The following is a 19,623-nucleotide window of genomic DNA, read 5'->3' as shown; positions in this document are numbered from 1 at the left end:
TCCGCCTCCGTTTCGTCTCAAACAGGTACGCCGTCCTCCGCTCTTTTAAGATATGATCATAAGCATTATTGAAGTTATGGCTAAATTTGCTATCATGCATCATCTTCCTTTCAAAATTTATGATAATCAAGATTACAAAGATTCGATGAAAGAGTGTTATAATTTGAACTCAAAAAGACTACCTAGAACTAGTATTCAACGATCTACCAAAAATCAATTTTCTGAAATGAAAAAAGATTTATCACGATATTTGAATAACTTGGGACACAAAGTGAATATTTGCTCTAATGTATGGACTGATGCTTTCCAAAAGCATGCATACATGGGAATTACGGTTCACTTTATGGACAATAGTTGGTCTTTGAACAAACGTTTAATTGCTTTTAGAGATTTTCCTACACCACACACTGCAAATGCAATTGCTTTTTTAATTTATTCAAATTTTGAATGAATATCAATTATGCAATAAGGTGTTTTCTATTGCTTTCGATAATGCAACTGCTAATACTGCAAGTATTAGCGACTTGATTGATGTGTGTTCTCCGATTATTGATGGTAAGTATTTTCATCAAAGATGTGTATGTCATATTTTGAACTTATGTGTACAAGATGCGCTTTCTTTATGACAAAAGCATGTTGATCCTATTAGAAATGCAGATAGAGCGATCCCTTTCAAGCTTGGCAAGGCTTGGAAAAAATATTGCCGTAACAGAAACATTAGGTATACAACTTTTATAATGGATGTGTCTACTAGATGGAACTCTACATATGATTGCCTCAATTCTACTTTGGAGCATAAAGATGCTTTGTGCGATTTTTTTAGAACTAATCCCTATGGTGATATAGTTCTTACGCCTAATTGTTGGGACCAAAGCATGAGTTTATGTCAATTGTTCAAAGCTTTCAAATGTGCAACCGTTGAATTATCGGGTGTTTACTATTGCACATCTGTTCGTGTGTTAGAGCATTGCATGTATATAGCACTTGGTTTTAAAACATGCATGAAAAATGCTAGATCTCGTGAGTTAATGTGTGTTTTATTTTATATGATTGAAAAATGGTTGAAGTATTTTAGTGAAATTCCAACTGTGTTTTTAATTGCTAAGTGCTTGGATCCGAAATGGAAATTATCTGGCACAACTAAGATCTTAGATTTCTATTATCAAAATTTGCGTTCTATTGATCTTAGTCCACTTCAAAATTTGCCTTATGATGATGATGAAACCTCGAGAGTTTTTGAACTAACCATTTCTGATAGATCACTTGTTCAAGCTCAATTTAAAAGTAGCTTGCGTACTCTCTTTGCCGAATATGAAGAAAAGTATAACTGTACCCACCAAATTCATCCACGTACACAACTTGCTCCTCAACAGCAGCAATATGACGGTTTTGGTTTTGCTTATGATGACCCTGATGCTCAATCACAATTAGCCGACTTATAGGGCTACGGCACAGGCTCAAGCTCAAGGCCCACCTCAATGGGATCGGTAAGCGAATTAGATTTTTATTTGGAAGCACGCCACCATACTTTTAGTGATGCAGGTCCTACACCCGCCCAAATCGACGTCCTAGAGTGGTGGGGAACACACGAGAAAGATTATCCCATACTTGTGTCAATGGCTAAGGAGATCTTTGCAGTCCCGGCTTCCACCGTTGTCGTCGAGTCCGCTTTCAGTGTTGGAGCATGTGTCTTGGACGTGAGAAAAAACAAACTCTCCGCGAGAAATATGGAAGCTATGATGTTACTTGATGATTGGGGAAAAGCTACAAAGAGAGCGCAAAAACCAGATTGGGATGCTCGTGAAGAGAGTGAGGAAACCTTCACCGACACCGAGGATGAAGGTGAAGAATGAAGGCCAACCGTCGTCAACCGCCAACCAACAAGGTAAGCAAGGTAAGAGAACTACGTGGACTTTGATTCCTCAATGCAATTGAGCATTAAGGATACGTAGGCACCTCAACTTAAATTTTAAATTTAAGTTGAGTTCAAGTCCTTTTCCTTTTATTTCTTTTTTTTTCTAATTGTTTCAACTTTACTTTTAATAAGTTTTTTGTAAATTGTAATTTTGTATTTAAATTTTAAATTCAAGTGTATAGTTGTATTGTTGTATTTTGTAACTTGTAAGTTGTAACTTGTAATTGTATTGTAGAAATTTACATTCAAAGTTTCAAATCAATAAAATTGCAATTCTTTATCGTTATTAATTCTCTTTGGATTTTACTATAAAATTTAAAAGTTATAATAAAAAAAAAAAATTTTAAAAAAAACGGAACCGAACCGAAACCGGCCCGGCACCGCTGAAAAATCGGCGGATAGTAACCGGAACCGGATAACCGGTATCCGGGCTGGTTACGGTTCCAGCATTCGACGAACCGGAACCGCCGGTTCCGAACCGTGGCCACGTCTAGTTTACCCGATAAACTTTTATCGAATCTAACATTTAAGGGTGTGTTTGAAATTTTGAATGGTAGATAGGCATCTAGATTGCATTTCCGATTTTGAAACCGCCGGTTTGGATTCGAACCAATGGTTTTCAGCGGTTTTTTTTATGGTTTAACACAGTTCTGAATCGCAGCGGTTTGCTCGATTCCGGCTCGGTTTCACGGTTTTTCATGGTTCCGGTTTAAAACCGCCTAGAACCGGGGGTTCCGACACAGTTTCGATTCTGGAATTTTGAAACCTGAATTGGCCCATGGTTCTAAAAGTGACGATTTCGGTTCCATTTAAATCTTACGGTTCCGTAACCGCCGGTTACGGTTTCACAGTTAACCGCCCGAACCGTACACCTTGGCATCTCTAGAGAGAAATATGCAATCACAAATAAAGCAACTCGAAGAACTAACTTAAAAACAGTTTGGTAGTTATGTCATGTTCAGACTAGATGTGATACAGTTTGTAATAGTTATCATAGTTTCGATTGGTTAATTTATCTTGATTGGGTGTTTGGTTGCTTAAGATAATTGTGAGTTATCCTATTTAAGTGTTTGGCACAATAAGTCACAAATAAGGATTGAAACTATGATTGTCAAAATTATCCTCATTAATTTAAGTTAATGATAGAACTATCTTTATGTTGCCCTAATAATTCCTATAAATGTAAAAGCCGCCACCTGATATGCTCGAATTTTGTGTTTTAATGCCCTTATTTGGTCTATTTTGAGTGTCAAAGTTCCATTACACGTCCATTAATTGCATATTTTTTCTATTTTGGTATTTTGACGTGTTTTGTGAGAAATGTTGGGACTACCGCAGCGGAAGACACGGAAACCAAACAGGTCCTAGAACGGATCTATTTAGGTGATTATGCATTCGACTCCAATTTCATGCAATTAACATAGATCTATAGATATAACACCAAATAAACACATAATCATGCAATTTGATGTAGATTCGATTGTTACCTCATAATCCATCATTGGATTGAAGTTGCTAGCTGCACCACCCGGAGATCCTTGGTTTATCGACCACGAATCTTCCGTACTATTCCCTCGTCCTTGATTCTCCATCCGTGTGGGCGGATCTTAGAAAACCAATTAAATAACTTTGAATGGATCTAGGGAAAACCAATACAAACACCAAATTGTCTAGATCTAATCCTATGAATTAGAATAGATCAAGAACAATAATCAAAACCCTAATTCTCCCACAACTATGGCTCGAAAATCGAGACCAAGAGAGAGAAGGAAGGAGGCGCCGATTTCAAGGCTAGGGTTAGGGTTTTGTGTTGTCTTGGATTGTATGCTAGGGTTTCCCTTTCATTCTATATTTATAGTGGACCTTATTGGGCTAGTAAGGGGATCCATGGAATGACTTAAGTGTTGGGCTCACCCATTAGATAAATTACTAATTAAATCAAATGACCCATGATTTAATATATTATCAATGGAATATTATTTTATTCCACTAAAGAATAATATTGCACTCCCACTTAAATCACCAAATTACAAATAACTTGGGTCCATTTTATTTTATAATATTTCCCGCGTTTAAGATTATCTTGATCCATCAATTTAATTCTTTTGTCTGCTATGACTAGAATTAAATTAATTCTCCAAAGTGTTTTTCTAGTTTGAAACTTTATTTATTATTCGTGGAATAAATTCCAACTGCGCAGATTTCTGAATAATAAATTCCTCTTTCAAACACCTCATTGGGGATCACCCTTTTAGGGATTTAATCATACCACACTGGGCACGCGAATTCTATGAAATAATATTCCAATACCTTCATGTTATTCAATTACTACCACCCAAGATATCATGAACTTGAGTTACGTACAAACTCTCACATATTGATAAGTCAAAGTGGCGTTTGATTGAATAAACAATATTGATATTAATATCATAGACTAGAAAATACTAAACTTTCTTGAAATATATTCTTTCAGTAGATAGCAATAAAGAATACATTTCGGATTAGATCCTTTCAGTGCTTTACCACACCGGTGTTACTAATCTCATCTTAGGTAAGAGAGAATTATCACAAACACCGCAACCGTTCCAATAGGTAGCCAAAGCCTATCTAGGTTGTGAATACGTTTTTCTTCTTACTAGATCTGGCCAAGTCCCCTACTGGAAAACTCATGAGGAGATTCATCGAATTTCCCTACTTGACCTTCTTAGTAAAAAGCCTTAGACTTGTTTATCATATTTCAATAATAAACCATTTATATTATATTATTTATTCTCATAAATAGGTAAACAAGTGGATGTGGCGTTTCTCGTATACATGCACAAGCTGACTGTACAAAGGCATGTACGCTCGAAGCATCTTTTAGTATACAAACCCCAACAAGAAATGTGCAAGATTGAGCCTAAAAAGATAGCCAAAAGTCGAAGTTGGAAATCTGGAGCTTTCGAGACGTCCAGCGGTCCGCTGCAACTCAGCCAGTGACCGCTGGCGGCCACAGACCACTGAGCCAGTAGCAATCCACTCCGGGAAAGTTGTGCATGAAAAGAGGAACACACCCAGCGACCGCTAGGGTGTGCATAACGACCGCTCCGAACGATCCAGAAGCTACAGGACGATTGCCAGCGAGCGCTGAAACAAAGTGCAGCGACCGTGATGCACTTTTTATTAGTACTAAATAAACCTGCAAGTATACATAGTATATATAGTATAGCTAAAGGTTAGTACCGGATATCGAACACGGGGAAGGCAAACACAAAGTGTCTATCCTCTACTAAGACTCAATTACTATCTGGAAAAACAAGTAGGTTTTGAAAACTTTTGGAGAACTAAATACAATAAAAAGCATAGACCAACTAAAAGCAAATAAAACAAGGAGAAAGACGGTAGAGATAAGGGAATCCCAGGGATGTGTGTTCACAGTTATGGTTATACAAAATTCCAACTACAATACCCTAGCACAGTTTTTACTTTGAAAGGACGAGTCACCTAGCTTATGCTCATGCGATACAAACGTTGATTACAAAGTTAGGGTTTTCAATCCTAACACGTAACTCCAAAAGCGCCTAAGACCCTTGAAAAGTCCTCACTCTCAATTAACAGTGCCAGTTTAAGGGAAGCTAACTGTAGTGTCTACTAAGTGAATCTAACTCGCTAGAACTCTGTCACAGTTATGAAGCAAGTTATATTAAATCATACAAGATTGTGTCACTCAATCATGCAACATCAAGAATACTTAGGGAAGAAACAAAGTAAAAACAAAACGGATATTAAATAGAAAAAGGAATTTGTATAACCAAAGTCGTTACTAACACATCCCTAGAATCCTATGAGTTTAGTTACACATAATTGAATATAATTGAATAAGCTAAAAACATAGATTGAAGGGAAGACAATTTGAACATAAAACTAAAGCAAATAAAATCCGTAGGTTGAATCCTTGTTGTTCTTGATGTTCTTGAAATCCTTCTCCAACTTCTTACACAATTGAAGTACTCTAGGTCTTGATCTCTATGAAGTATTTTGCAAGTAGAAGTTCTCTTCTCTTTTGATGAAGCTTGAGGTCTTATTTATAGGGAAAAACCAATCCTTGTTGTAGAAGGAAAAGATCTCCAAAATATGGTAAATCTGGGCGCAAATCTAGGGCTTCTCGGATTCACCGCCTTTCTCCGACGGGCGCCGCACCTTGGCCAACGGTCGCCGCGTTGGAGTCCAGAGAGTCTGTTCCCTCGGCGGCGGACCGCCGCACGACTTCCGGCGGTCGCCGGACGAGACTTCTCTTCCAAGTGCATTTTTCCGAGGCGGACCGCTGCATTGATCTGCCTGCCGGGCGCCGGCGGGCGCCGCACACATCCGCGGCGGTCGCCGGCCGCCGGTCGCGCTCTGACTCCAGATTTCTAGATTCTGCGTTTTGGCTCCCTTTTTCGGCTCAATTATGCACGTTTCTCACAAAACACGTCAAAATACCAAAATAGACAAAATAAGCAATTAATGGACGTGTAGAGTGACTTTGACATAAAAAAGGACCAAATAATGGCCCTAAAATAGTGCAAAATCCTAGCGTATCAGACCGTTGTTCAAGAGACAGAGGCTACGGATCAACCCACAACGACCGCTGGCCAAGGTGCAGCGGCCCGCTAGGAAAACGCGGCGCACGATTTTGACTTTCTTTCTCACCAAGATTTACCATACTTAGCCACTTTTTCCTTTTCTAATGAGGATCGAAAATTCAGCTATATATACCCCCTCAAACCTTTTCAACAAGGGAGCATCTTTTGCAAAATAATTCCAGAGCATAACTCTGAAAGTTCTTCTTTGTGCAAGGGGTTGAAGAAGGAATCAAGAGAAGATCAAGGCTACAAGGATTCAACCTTTGGGTTTATTGCTTTAGTTCTTATGTTCTTTTTGTTTTCCCTACAATCTATGTTTTTAGCTTATTCTATCATGTGTAACTAAACTCAGACGATTCTAGGGATACTCGTACGATTCTAGGGATGTGTTAGTAACGACTTTAGTTATACAATTTCGTTTTGCTATTTAATATCCGTTTTGTTCTTAATTCGTTTCTACACTAAGTAATTGGATAATGCTTCACGTTTGAGTAACACATTCTGTGGTGATTTAATATAACTTGCTACATAATTGTGAGAGGAGGTGGCGAGTTAGATCCACTTAGTAGACACTACAATTAACTTCCCTTAAAACAGCACTGTTAATTGAGAGTGAGGACTTTTCAAGGGTCTCAGGAGCTTTTAGGAGTTACGGATCTAGGATTGACAACCCTAGTGTTAGTAATATACGTTTGTTTCGCATGGGCATAAATAAGGTGACTCGTCCTACTAAAGTAAGAACTTTGCTAGGTATTGTAGTAGGAATTTGTATAACCATAACTGTGAATGCACATCCCTGGAATTCTCTTATCTCATATTGTTTTCTCTGCGTTTTATTTGCTCAAGTTGTTTATTACGCTTTTTAAGTTTTTAATTTTCGAAAAAAAAATTCTCTCAGTTTTCCAAATAGTGAAAGACGCTTAGTAGAAAGTAGCCAATTTGTGATTGTTTTTCCTGTGTTTGATATCCGGTATAGACCTTTAGTTATACTAGATCTACCTTGTATACTTGCAGGTAGTTTTTAGTGCTAATAAAAAGTGCATCACCACCCCTCTAGATTCTCACCATGTTTTTCTCGCTTCTAAGTGGTTTTATATTGTGCTTCCACATCATGGAGAATCTGGTCAGTTTACTCATTTACATTATGCATCCACATCAATTGTGGATTTATTGCTTCCACATTACAAGCGTTTATGTTATTTTGTTTAGATTGTTTTTCTCTAATTTTCGAGAGTTTTTTTTTCTTGGGGGGCGTGTTTATTTGATTTTATACAGTGTTCGGTTTATGTATTGTCATGCATAGTGTTGTTTATATTGTTTTTGTTTATTTATGCATTGAAATATAGAGATAAAAGTGCTGAAAATTTATTATCTGTTCAAACCTTTCTCTAAGTGAATTTGTTGGTTTATGTATTGGAATGCATTGTTGTTTTTGGAGTATTTGCAATGTTTTGTTTATTTAGTGACTGAAATGGTTTATTTGTTGTTTATCAATTGTTCATCGGTAGGTTCAATTGGTTCTAGGAATGCAAAATTGTTGATGCAGTGATTGTCCAGTGTTGTTTATGCAATTAACCAATGCTTTATGTAGCTACTTCTGTGTATGAGTGAAGTAACTTGTGTATTTTCCGTTCACATTGTTGCAGTTCGAAATGGCCGATGAACGTAGAGCGAACAGAGGTGATAGGTCCAGGCGTAGTTGGTCTGGAAAGGAAGAAGAAATATTGGCTGCAACAACGAAGGAGCTTGAGGCTCAAGAGTGGAAGTCTGATAATGGATTTCGATCCGAATACCACAACAATATAGAAGAAGCCCTAAAACTTGAGCTCCCAACCTCATATATTTAGGTCAATCCTCACGTTCAGTCAAGGATCTCTTCTCGGAAGAAGAATTATTCTTCCTTGGTTACTATTATGGGCCGAAGTGGATTAGACTTTAAATTAATAGCAATGGTAATTCAAAATTGATTGTGAAAATGATTAATGGACGCAAATAGTGAATGTATGTTTTTACTCCTTGTTACTTGTTTATAAGATTTAATTGACTTAGCTAATCAAGTCATATTTTTCAATAACAGAATGATAGCAATCCTCGTTTCATGAGAAACAAGCTATGGCCTTTCTGGGAGGTCTGGAAGATAATTTTTGGCAATGACGGAGCTACGGGGAGTAATGCTTAGGATGTGATGGAACAAGTGAATGCATTGTATTAACTGGTGTATACCGTCACAGTCCCTAATGAAGATTTCAGCCTCAACGATTGTTCAATTAAGAGGGAGCAAGTGAGAGCTTGACGACGAATGCAACTACTGCCAGCGTGATTGCTGGCGAGAAGGCTACTCCTCCACCAAAGTGATCAAATAAAAAGCGAAAGGGGGATGATAGGTGTTGTGATTTTTAGGGTGTAAGTTAAGTACACAATACAAATAATAATTCCCTAAAAATACTATTTCTGCAAGTATATAGACGTGCAATGCAGTATAAAAGGTGTCGAACCCACATGGAGGAGATTAATTGCTAAAACTAGTAAACCTAACTAAAAAGCAGTTAAATAGTTTAGTTTTGGATTTTTGATCAAGAGGAGAGTGGAGGCCAAAACGAGAAGAAAAAAAAATGCAAGGGAATCACGATAAAGAGGGAAGACTACTCCTAGCTTGTTTCGGGTTGCTTGTTCACATGAATCCTAAAGTCTAATTGATTTCCATTATTTATCGAGAACATGTTGATTTTATGCTCTCACGCAGCTGAATACTGATCGTGGAACTTTACACCTAGGATAAGTTGATCACGTCTCCTAGGCTCTATTGAGTGTGTGTTATATTTGTAGTAGTGTGATAGCTCGACCACAGCCAAAGGAACTAAGACATGAAGGCTAAATACGCGAGCGCTGCTGAGATCATCGGATGAGCCGATCTTAGGAGCTTAAGTCCTGACTGTTGATCTTGATAACCATTGGAGGCTTTATATTTGAATGTGTATTGTTTGTTATAAGTTACTCCCTCCGTCCGCCATTAGGAGTCCCGGTCACTTTTGCATATTCGTTTTGTAAAAATGAAAATAAATAGTTAAATTGGATAAATGCTAAAGTATGAGAGAGAATATTGTTGAGAAGAGTCTTCAGATGGAGTAGTTACCACACACAACACTCTCTTAACCATTCCCGATCCATTTTCTCTCTTGATTCGTTCTATTAATAATGTTTACTTTTCGTTTTGCAATTCAAGTTCTTGTCTTCATCGGTTTCACTCGTTCTAAGTTTACAATACTCAAGTTATTCCGATGAAAGCTTGAGATTGTATCCATTGAATCCTTGAGTTGTATCCTCTGCCTTAAACAACTCAACACCGCCATTTTGCAGCTACGACTTGGCCTCTACAATAATCTCTCCCCTTATACGCCACCACCATATTCGGAGAAGTTTTTCAATAGTTAAATAAATCAATCAATCGAATAAACTTTCCCCATCTGCGAAACCGAAACAAGTTTTATTCATAGACGATTGATGAGCAGAAGAGAGCACACAATTGAAGAAGACAAGGGTGAAGATTGAAGGGGAAAAAAAAGAAAGAGAGGATTGCAGAAGAAAACAATGAGAGATACAGAGAAATAGAGAGGGGCGTTATATATAAATCTTCTGCAATTTTATTTATTTCCACATTCTGCAGCATAAGTAATTAACTGCAAGACCTTACACTTAACGTCTACAACAATCATCACATCACATGAACATATATTATCTAACTGATATGAACAATCATTCACTCTCAAGAATGTCGACCAAGTTCCTACCCTTCGTCTCAAACGGGGAGAGGACGACGCTGAGAGCACAGCCAAGAATCACAACCTGGAAAAGAATAACTGCATATATCTGCTGGCAATTAGCAACCAGTGCTACTGCTACGAGGGGGCAGATCATGCCTCCAATTCTCCCGACAGCAGACGTTAGTCCAACAGCGTTCCCCCTTATGCTAGTTGGATATACCTTGCGCAACAACAAATCAAGATGCCAAAACAATAAACCAGATGTGCCAAAAGACAATAATTTATCCTATAATGGTCTCTCAAGTAACAATCCTATACATATGCAAAAAGATAACAATTTATCCTAGGAAGATCACATCTACCTTTAGTTTTGCATAACATTCCTTGGATGGTGACAACCTGATCATGCAACATTTTCACAAAAAAAAGATATACTCCCTTCGTCCTATTCCAGTTCGTATTCTTTTTTGGGCCGTCCAATACAGTTGAGTCACTTCCCGTTATGGAAAATTTCAACACATAATCTCTCTTACTTTACTCCCACTTCTATTATTTATTTTTTTCTCAGTTCTACTTTATTATCTTTTTACTTAGTTTCACTCCACTGAACTAACTAAACTATATATTCCTTAATTTCCGTGCCCAAACGAAACGCCACAACTATGACGGGATATATGGAATGTACCTCTGGGGCATAAATACAAGCAACTATGAACGTTGCTGAAACTAATGCACGAGTTCCAAACATCAGAGCTGTGGTGGTAGCCTCATTCTGACGAGTTAATAGCGGGATAAGTAGAATTGAAGCCACCACAAACATGATTATCATGCAAAGTTTGCGACCGACTCTGTCCACGATGAAGGCTGCTACAATGAGACCAGGAACCTCTGCAAGAACACTTGCCGTCAGCCTAATCAAAATACTAGTAAGCGTGCTGTAAAACTTTTAGTCAGATCAAAGTCGGTCTTACCTGCCAAACTAGTAATAAAAACATCTAGATAAAGGCTTGCGTTTTCGTTTTTCTCTGAGTGCAACATGGTTGGGGTACACTGACTTCCACCACTGCTCAGTTCAGATGTCAGCAGTATAACACCATAGTATGAGAAGGTATTCCCAAAATATAGAAACCATAGAGCAAGGGTAGTTCTAATTAATTTTGGAGAAAAGAGGAGAAGAAGTGATGAGGGAGATGGGCTGCCTTTGTAGTTGTCTGCTTCATCTACTATCGGGGACAGCAAAGGGGCATCTTCTGGTGCTGCAAGCTCGTTATCATCCTTGATATGATCAAGAACAAGTGTCCCGTTTTGGAGCGTTGTCCCATTAAAGTGTGCTGCTTTTTGCAGAATATGATGAGCCTCTTTAAATTTCCCTTTCATACATAAAAACCTTGGAGATTCTGGTACTAAACAGTACAAGAGAAGTACGATGAAGCAAGGTCCAGAAGAAATTGCGAGTAAGCACCTCCAGCCAAAATTAGGCATGACAATCTGTAAAAAGATAGCAACTTTCAAGGTTTCAAGAGCAAGAGAGAAGAGTGACAATTACATACCCATGCAAGACCGGCCTCGAATATTGTTCCGATTGTCCAGAAACTTGAAAAGACAATCATCCAGACACCTCTGTTTGGTACCGGGATGAATTCCAAAAACCATGTGGTGAAGGTATGCATACCCCCAAGACCGACTCCAGCTAGGCAACGAAGTACGAGCAATGACATGTAATTTGGGGAAAAAGCACTTAATAGCCCAGCAACAGATGTAAAAGTGGCAAGACCTAGGATTCCCTTCCTGGAAATGGACGTACTTCATTCAATGAAAATCAAGGCAACTATTAAATTAAATGAGAATCTAGCAGATAAGTTCGAGCATCTCACTTTCGTCCATAAGCATCTGATATGACACCCCAAAAATACGACCCGACCAACATCCCTGCGAAGACCACAGTTGATATCAAGCTCTTCTCACTAGGAGATAGATGCCACTCCGATTCAACTGCTGCTCCAATAAACGAGAGAATCATAATCTCCATTGCATCAGCAATATAACCAAGTCCTCCATAAGCTAGCATCAGACCTTGGTATTTGCCAAATCCGACCGTAGCAAGTGCTTCGTCCAGAGAGTACACATGCTCGGAACCTGCCATCTGCACAATCAAGAATGAGAAGATGGGAAAGAGTTGCATATGCTCTGAATTTGACATAAAAAATTGCAAAATGCTTCATGTGATATGGTGGAAAAATTTAAACCTAAAAAAAATCATACATGATCATAAATAAATTAGGGGAAGTTTACCGTTGAGGATTAATCATTAGTATAAAAAAACTGGGAAAATGAATAAGATAAGATTCACACTTTGCACATTTTGTCTTCTTTTTGAATTGTTAGCAAAATCATAACAATCGGTGAATGAATCTGGAGAAAATGAACTTAATTTCTAGCGTCGTCAGTGCACTGTCAATGTAAATGTCGGAAGAATATATTCCGCTCAACCAGAGAGAATCATATACAAGTTCTCCTCATTTTGCATCATAACAACGAATTAAGATTCATCAATTGCCGTAATAGCAGCAGTGATGAACCAATTAGCAGTAAGAATCGAGAAGAGAAGCATAAGCAAAGAGGGGTTCTTACAGTTAGAGAAGGAGTATTCGGTATCCCCTCCGTTGACAAAGGAATGTTGCACACGGCACCTGATCGGTCAACAATTTTTTATATTAACAGTACATTGGTTTCCATATTTCCTCAGTATTATTCTAATAAAACTTCGTATAGGAAAAAAAAAAGAAAAAAAAAAAGCACTAGAATTAAGCTCTGATATGCAAAAAAAAAATCAATTACAATACTCCATCCGTCCTACTAAATACAAATATTTAATTTTCAGCACGAGAGATTATGTAGTACTATTGGAAATAAAGTAATCCAAAGAGTACGGTCGAATGACATTGGACTTGTCAATCCTTAACCAAATGGTCAGGGACTGAAATAAATACTTATCAGTTACCATCGTGATCCAAAAACGAAATATCATGGAGTCGAACTAGATAATAAATATTTAAAATAATTATTTTTATATAAAAAAATTTAAATAATTCTTGCAGGGTATCTATATTTGAAAATGGCATATAGTTTTTCTACGTTAATTTCTAATTTTGAAAAATCTAAAAAATCTGAATATGAATAATAAGTGAAAAAATTATAAAACTAAAATTAGAAGAAATGAAGAATATACTCCATCTGTCCCATAGAAATGAAACGTTTTCCTTTTTAGTCTGTCCCATTTAAAATGAAACGTTTTCCTTTTTAGTCTGTCCCATTTAAAACGAAACGTTTCTAAAAATGGAAATAATACTCTCTCTACTTTTCTTCTTTCTACTCTCTTTTCATTAACTCACAAAATAACACTACATAAAATCATGTGCCAAAAAGCAAATGTTGCATATTTATTGGGATGGAGGGAGTATATTTTATATTATAATTATTAATGTATGTGTTTATTGTAAATAAGTTGATTTAATAATATATAAAAAATATATTTAAAATTATTGAAATTATTTAAGTTAAAATGACCCGAAATAGATGCTAATAGTATTTTTTTATTGGACAAGAACTAAAAGAAATTTTAAAAAAAACTTCAAAGCTTCATTTTACAGTTAAGATATCTTAGAGAATTCGTCTTTTAATGCCATGTAGTAAGTAAGAGTTTTTTTTACATTATTTTTTTCTTACTTTAATTATTTATTATAATTTTCTAAAATAAGTGCCAAAAATATATGCACCGACACTTTGAACAAAGATAGTACTCCGTAGACCGTAGTAAATTTGCACAAAAATCAATTCACCAAAATTTAATCATATAAGTGGCACACTGGGATGTCTACGTCATCTGATTGCCGATTCCCTTAAAAAGTACGTCTATGTCATCTGCATGCTGATTCCCTTAAATGACGTAGTTTGTAGGATAAACTTATAATGTTCTAAAAAAAATACATAAACTTTAATTTGCTAAAAATTTTAATCATGTGAAATTTACTGCAAATTAAAAGTTGATGTATTTTTTCACGATATATAAATTTCATACTACTAAAAAGCTGAACTGGCCAAAATTGGTGTAATATCTGCCCATTAATAAAATGTCTAAAGTTTGTTAGATGACTTGAGCATCATTTAGTCCAAAACGAGTCAAAAATGTCAAAATGTGAAATGGAAATTTTCATACTACAATATTATTATTTTATAGTTTAAGGACCTCCAGTGAAAATAAGTTTATAAGGACCACAAAGATGATAAGATGGAAAACGTTACGATATTAGGCCTTGGCTCTATCTATTGCTTAAAACAGTGATGACTGATGAATATTTTATAAAATTGATGATGAATTGAAATGGAACTAATTACCAACATTTCTTTTCATGAGGTTTGGCCGCCAATATTGATGATGAATTGAATATGTTAACATGTGAGGAAGTTTGTTGTTCTTCGAGAATATGATATGAAATTATGACTTCTCCCTACCAATTTCGCATGAGCCAAAGACTAAAATCGTTGAGGCAATTATTATTTAATACCCATAGTTTCATTTTTGGAGGAAGATGTCATGCTGAAATTTTTTGCGATCGAAATATCAACGTGACAACCAAAACTACACGCTGATTACTCAAATTACACGTTGAATACCCGAAATGACACACTGATTACTTAATTGATGTGTAATTTCAACTGCCATATTGATATTCCGGTCGCCATAAACTTTTTACAAAATAATTTATTCTAAAAAATGAAATAATGAATACTAAACAATAATTATCAAAATGGTACGACATTTTTAGATAAACACCTCAAACGAGTGACAAAATCACAAAATCTACCCTTTATAAAATACTCCTAGTAGTATATTATTTGCATCCTGTCACTATGATAGCTACTACTATGACATAAAGAAGCCAATGTCATTAAGAGGGATTTAGTTATCGTTATCAGTTACTATGTCATAGGAATTGTTGAAACAGAAGGAATTGGAGAAAATGAACGTATAGATTAGCTGGACTCCATTGTAATTCTTCTTTGTACAAATGAGTTCATTGATAAGTATCACAGAAGAAGAGAGAGCAGACGATTTACGACGATTGAAGGAGAAAACAAATTACAAAATCTACAATAGTAGTTGTACAAAGTTCTACTAAGTGTAACATTTTTGACAAGAAAATGCATATCTAAAATGCAATAGTTTTTCTTCAGTTGCCGCACATGTAACATATTTAGATAATAGTAATAAATAGAATTTTTATCCAAGAATAACTAGAAGAAATAGCGAAATTACAAATAAATCATCTGCGATTTTATTTACTTGGGCATTCTGTAGACCTTACACCAAAATCTACAACAATCATCATATGAACACACAAGATCGAAATAATCTGCACGAGATCATTCATTCTGAAGAACGTCTACCAAATTCTTACCCTTGGTCTCAAACGGGGAGAGGACGACGCTGAGAGCACAGCCAAGAATCACAACCTGGAAAAGAATCACTGCATATGTCTGGTGACACTTAGCAACCAGAGCTACTGCTACGAGGGGGCATATCATGCCCCCAATTCTCCCGATAGCAGTCGTTAGTCCAACAGCAGTTCCCCTTATGCTAGTTGGATATACCTGCCCAACAACAAATTAACATGCTAAAACAAAAAACCAGACGTGCCATACGACAAAAAATGGTATCTTATAAAAATGAAAAGATAACAATTCATTCTATAAAGATGACATCTACCTACAGTTTTGCATAACATTCGTATGATGATGCAACAGTTTTTCACTAAACAATATAGTAGTATTATCAAAAAAGTGTACCTCTGGAGCGTAAATACAGGCAACTATGAACGTTGCTGACACTAACGCACGAGCTCCAAAGAGCAGAGCTGTGGTGGTAGCTTCAATCTGCTGAGTTAATAGAGGAATGAGTAGAATTGAAGCTACCACGAACATGATTATCATTGAAAGCTTGCGACCGACTCTGTCCACAATGAAAGCTGCCACGATCAGGCCGGGAACCTCTGAAAGAACACATGTCGTCAGCCTAATTCTGAACAATCCTAGTAAGCGCAGTGTAATACATTTAGTCGGTCTTACCTGCCAAACTGGTAATAAAAACATCGAGATAAAGGTTTGCGTGTTGGCTTTGCTTTGAATGCGCGTTGGTTGGCGTACACTTACTTCCACCACCGCTCAGTTCGGACGTCAGCAGTATAACACCATAGTACGAGAAGGTATTCCCAAAAAACAGAAACCACAGAGCAAGGGTTGCTCTAATTAGTTTTGGGGAAAAAATGAGAAGAAATGTTGATGGAGACGGACTGGATTTGTGGTTGTCTGCTTCATCTATTCCAGGGGCATCTTCTGGTTCTGCAAACTCGTTATCCCTGATGTGATCAAGAACAAGTGTCCCGTTCTGGAGCGTTGTCCCATTAACACGTGCTGCTTTTTCCAGAATATGATGAGCCTCTTCGAATTTTCCTTTCATACACAACAACCTTGGAGATTCCGGTACAAAACGGTACAAGAGAAGGATGATGAAGCATGGTACCGAAGAAAATGCTAGTAACCACCTCCAGCCAAGTTTTGGCATGACAATCTGCAAAAAGATAGCAGTAGTAAACATGTTTCAAGGTTTCAATTCTAGTTTTGCGAATGGTGTTCGATTCACATACCCATGCAAGACCGGCCTCAAATATCGTTCCAACTGTCCAGAAACTTGAAAAGACAATCATCCAGACACCTCTGTTTGGTGCCGGGATGAATTCCAAAAACCATGTGGTGAACGTATGCATACCGCCAAGGCCTGCTCCAGCTAAGCAACGAAATATGAGCAACGACGCATAATTTGGTGAAAAAGCACTCAACAGCCCAGCAACAGATGTAACAGTGGCAAGACATAGGATTCCCTTCCTGTACTTCATTGAATGAAAATCAATCAACTATCAAATTAAATGCGAATCTAGTAGATAAGTTCGAGCATCTCACTTTCGTCCATAAGTATCTGATATGACACCACAGATGTATGACCCGACCAACATCCCTGCAAACACCACAGTTGATATCAAGCTCTTCTCACCGGGAGAGAGATGCCACTCGGCTTCAACTGCTGCCCCGATAAACGAGAGAATCATAATCTCCATTGCATCAGCAATATAACCAACTCCTCCATAAGCAAGCATCAGACCTTGGAATTTACCAAAGCCAACCATAGCAAGTGCTTCATCCAGAGAGTACACATGCTCAGAATCTCCCATCTGCACCATCAAGAATCAGAACATCATAAATTGCAAAATAACTTGTTAGGTGCAATTCCATCATTTTATCAGCAACATATGTTGTGAATTAGACATAGTAAAAGAGTATTCAAAGAAAAGAACAAACAACATACTACCTCAGCCTTCTAAAGAAGAAACAACAACAAACAACTATCTAAAAAATCATACTACCTCCGTCCACAAAAAATAGACTAGTTTTACCATTTTAGGTCGTCCAACAACATTATACCAATTTCTAAAGTTTTAAACAATTAAATATTCTTAATAATATGGATCTCAGTCCCACACTCCATTTACACTACTCCCAATACATTTTTTCCTTTCTCTCTCTTATTTATCAATTGTGTATTAAAATCTGTGTCATTTACAGCTTAGTTTATCTGTAACATAAATTATTAGGGGAAGTTTACCATTGAGAATTAATCATTATTCATCAAAGATGGTAAATGCATGTCTTAGCTACAATATAGAGCCGAAAAGAAGGAAATTAACGGCAATGGAGCTATCAAAGATGAAAAATACATCTCTTAGTTACAATGTAGAAAATAAAAAGTGAGTAAATTGATGTAAGATATCTCAAATAAATATCCAAAACCTATTTTGCAGTGTAAAAGAGTTCCGATTGAATTCCAGAATCAAATCGGATATACGCATGCACTATTAACAAACACAGATAGTTTGAGAAATTGCCAAAAAAATGGTACTATTTATGTTTTACTTATTTTCTAGATAGAAGAATGAGTACCTGAAATAGTGAGGATGATGAACTGAATAAAGAACAACACAACACATTTTAATATTTTATAGATGCATAAAAATAGGTTAATAATGGGCTTTAAAAATGGGTTAATGGGCTTTAGATTAGTATTTGAGCTTGGTTAAACATACTCCCTCCGTCCGCGAATAGGAGTCACGGTTGAGTTGGGTGCGGATTTTAAGAAAAGTTTGAGTGTAATAATTAAAGTGTGTGATAGTGGAATGTGGGACCCATTTATATTATTATTTGCTTTATTCTTTGGAATAATGAAATCTAACATTAAGAGAGTGTGAGAAATTGCAATCAAAGTGGATTAAAATTAATTGCAGCTTCTAAATCAAGGGAATAGTGGAGTCATTTTTTATACTCCCAAGATAAATGATCTAACCGGGACTCCTAATGGTGGACGAATGAAAATGGCCAACCGGAACTCCTATTCGCGGACGGAGGGCTAGTCCCTCTATCTACTACAAAATAGAAATTCTTTTCTTTATGGTATATCTTCTAAAAAAATTTAAATTTTTTTAAATTTTTTTTTTTAATTATCTCTAATAAGATGAGATCATTTTTCACTAAAACTCTTTCTTTCTATCTCTCTCATGTTAAACCGATTGTACATTAAAATACTTGTCATTTCTAAAGTTCCTATTTTTAGGGAACAGAGGGATATATTCTTTTAACAGTTTTACTTTCTAAATGGTCACTTCGCTCTTATAGCTTAATTAATTGATTTGATTTGTTCAAATATAAATGTATTTGGTTTTGATTATAGTATCAGTTTAGTCAATTCACATAACTTAAAATGGGTTATTCTCCATTAATTATATGAGTTTAATTACATAAATTTGGTTAATTTCGTGTAGTATGGCCAATTTAATTAGTTAAGTTTAATTACTTGATTTAAATAGCATTGAGTTGTCTAAATGACTGGACATTATCTTAGCTGTTCATGCGTCAATCATCTTTCATGACTTAAAATGGGTTATTCTCCCATAATTACTCCTTTCGTTTTACAAGAATATGCACTTTGGATTCAACACGAGTTTTGATGCACAATTAAAAAAGTAAGAGAGATAGAAAGAAAAAGTAATAAAAATATTACTCTCTCCGTCCGCCAATAGGAGTCTCATTCCTTGCCGGCACGGGTTTTAAGAAATATTAGGAAAAGTGGGTGGAAAAAAGTTAGTGGAATAGGGGTCCCACTTGTATATATATTAGTTTTAGATGAAATGTGAGTGAAATGAGTTAGTCGAAGGTGAGACCCTACCATTTGTGGTAA

The 19,623-nt window shown here is 36.5% G+C and overlaps 2 protein-coding genes across 4 annotated transcripts; both read right to left on the bottom strand.

Moving 5' to 3' along the window:
• Positions 1 to 10,115: 10,115 nt before the first annotated feature.
• LOC125190974 (organic cation/carnitine transporter 7-like) lies at positions 10,116 to 13,016 on the bottom strand. 2 transcript variants are annotated; one of them, XM_048088414.2, is made up of 6 exons: positions 12,912 to 13,016; positions 12,155 to 12,423; positions 11,831 to 12,068; positions 11,252 to 11,768; positions 10,966 to 11,168; positions 10,116 to 10,500 (listed from the first exon to the last, which is right to left on the bottom strand). In XM_048088414.2, the coding sequence occupies exons 2-6, from the start codon at positions 12,421 to 12,423 to the stop codon at positions 10,273 to 10,275; spliced, it is 1,455 nt and encodes a 484-aa protein (XP_047944371.1). In that variant the 5' UTR covers positions 12,912 to 13,016; the 3' UTR covers positions 10,116 to 10,272. The 2 variants fall into 2 exon arrangements, with proteins under 2 accessions (XP_047944371.1, XP_047944374.1); XM_048088417.1 differs by lacking the exon at positions 12,912 to 13,016 and adding an exon at positions 12,573 to 12,591.
• A 2,577-nt stretch (positions 13,017 to 15,593) lies between these two features.
• LOC125187823 (organic cation/carnitine transporter 7-like) lies at positions 15,594 to 17,766 on the bottom strand. 2 transcript variants are annotated; one of them, XM_089058377.1, is made up of 6 exons: positions 17,704 to 17,766; positions 17,298 to 17,566; positions 16,985 to 17,222; positions 16,407 to 16,908; positions 16,128 to 16,330; positions 15,594 to 15,932 (listed from the first exon to the last, which is right to left on the bottom strand). In XM_089058377.1, the coding sequence occupies exons 2-6, from the start codon at positions 17,564 to 17,566 to the stop codon at positions 15,705 to 15,707; spliced, it is 1,440 nt and encodes a 479-aa protein (XP_088914503.1). In that variant the 5' UTR covers positions 17,704 to 17,766; the 3' UTR covers positions 15,594 to 15,704. The 2 variants fall into 2 exon arrangements, with proteins under 2 accessions (XP_088914503.1, XP_047940425.2); XM_048084468.2 differs by lacking the exon at positions 17,704 to 17,766 and having other exon boundaries at positions 17,298 to 17,686.
• Between the last annotated feature and the right edge of the window lie 1,857 nt (positions 17,767 to 19,623).

Source organism: Salvia hispanica, chromosome 5, assembly GCF_029641045.1.
Source record: "Salvia hispanica isolate PSC_SH4W2 chromosome 5, Shi_PSC_v1, whole genome shotgun sequence".
Taxonomy (NCBI): Eukaryota; Viridiplantae; Streptophyta; class Magnoliopsida; order Lamiales; family Lamiaceae; genus Salvia; species Salvia hispanica.
The sequence above is the reverse complement of the archived record's forward strand: the minus strand, read 5'-3'. Positions and strand labels throughout refer to the sequence as shown.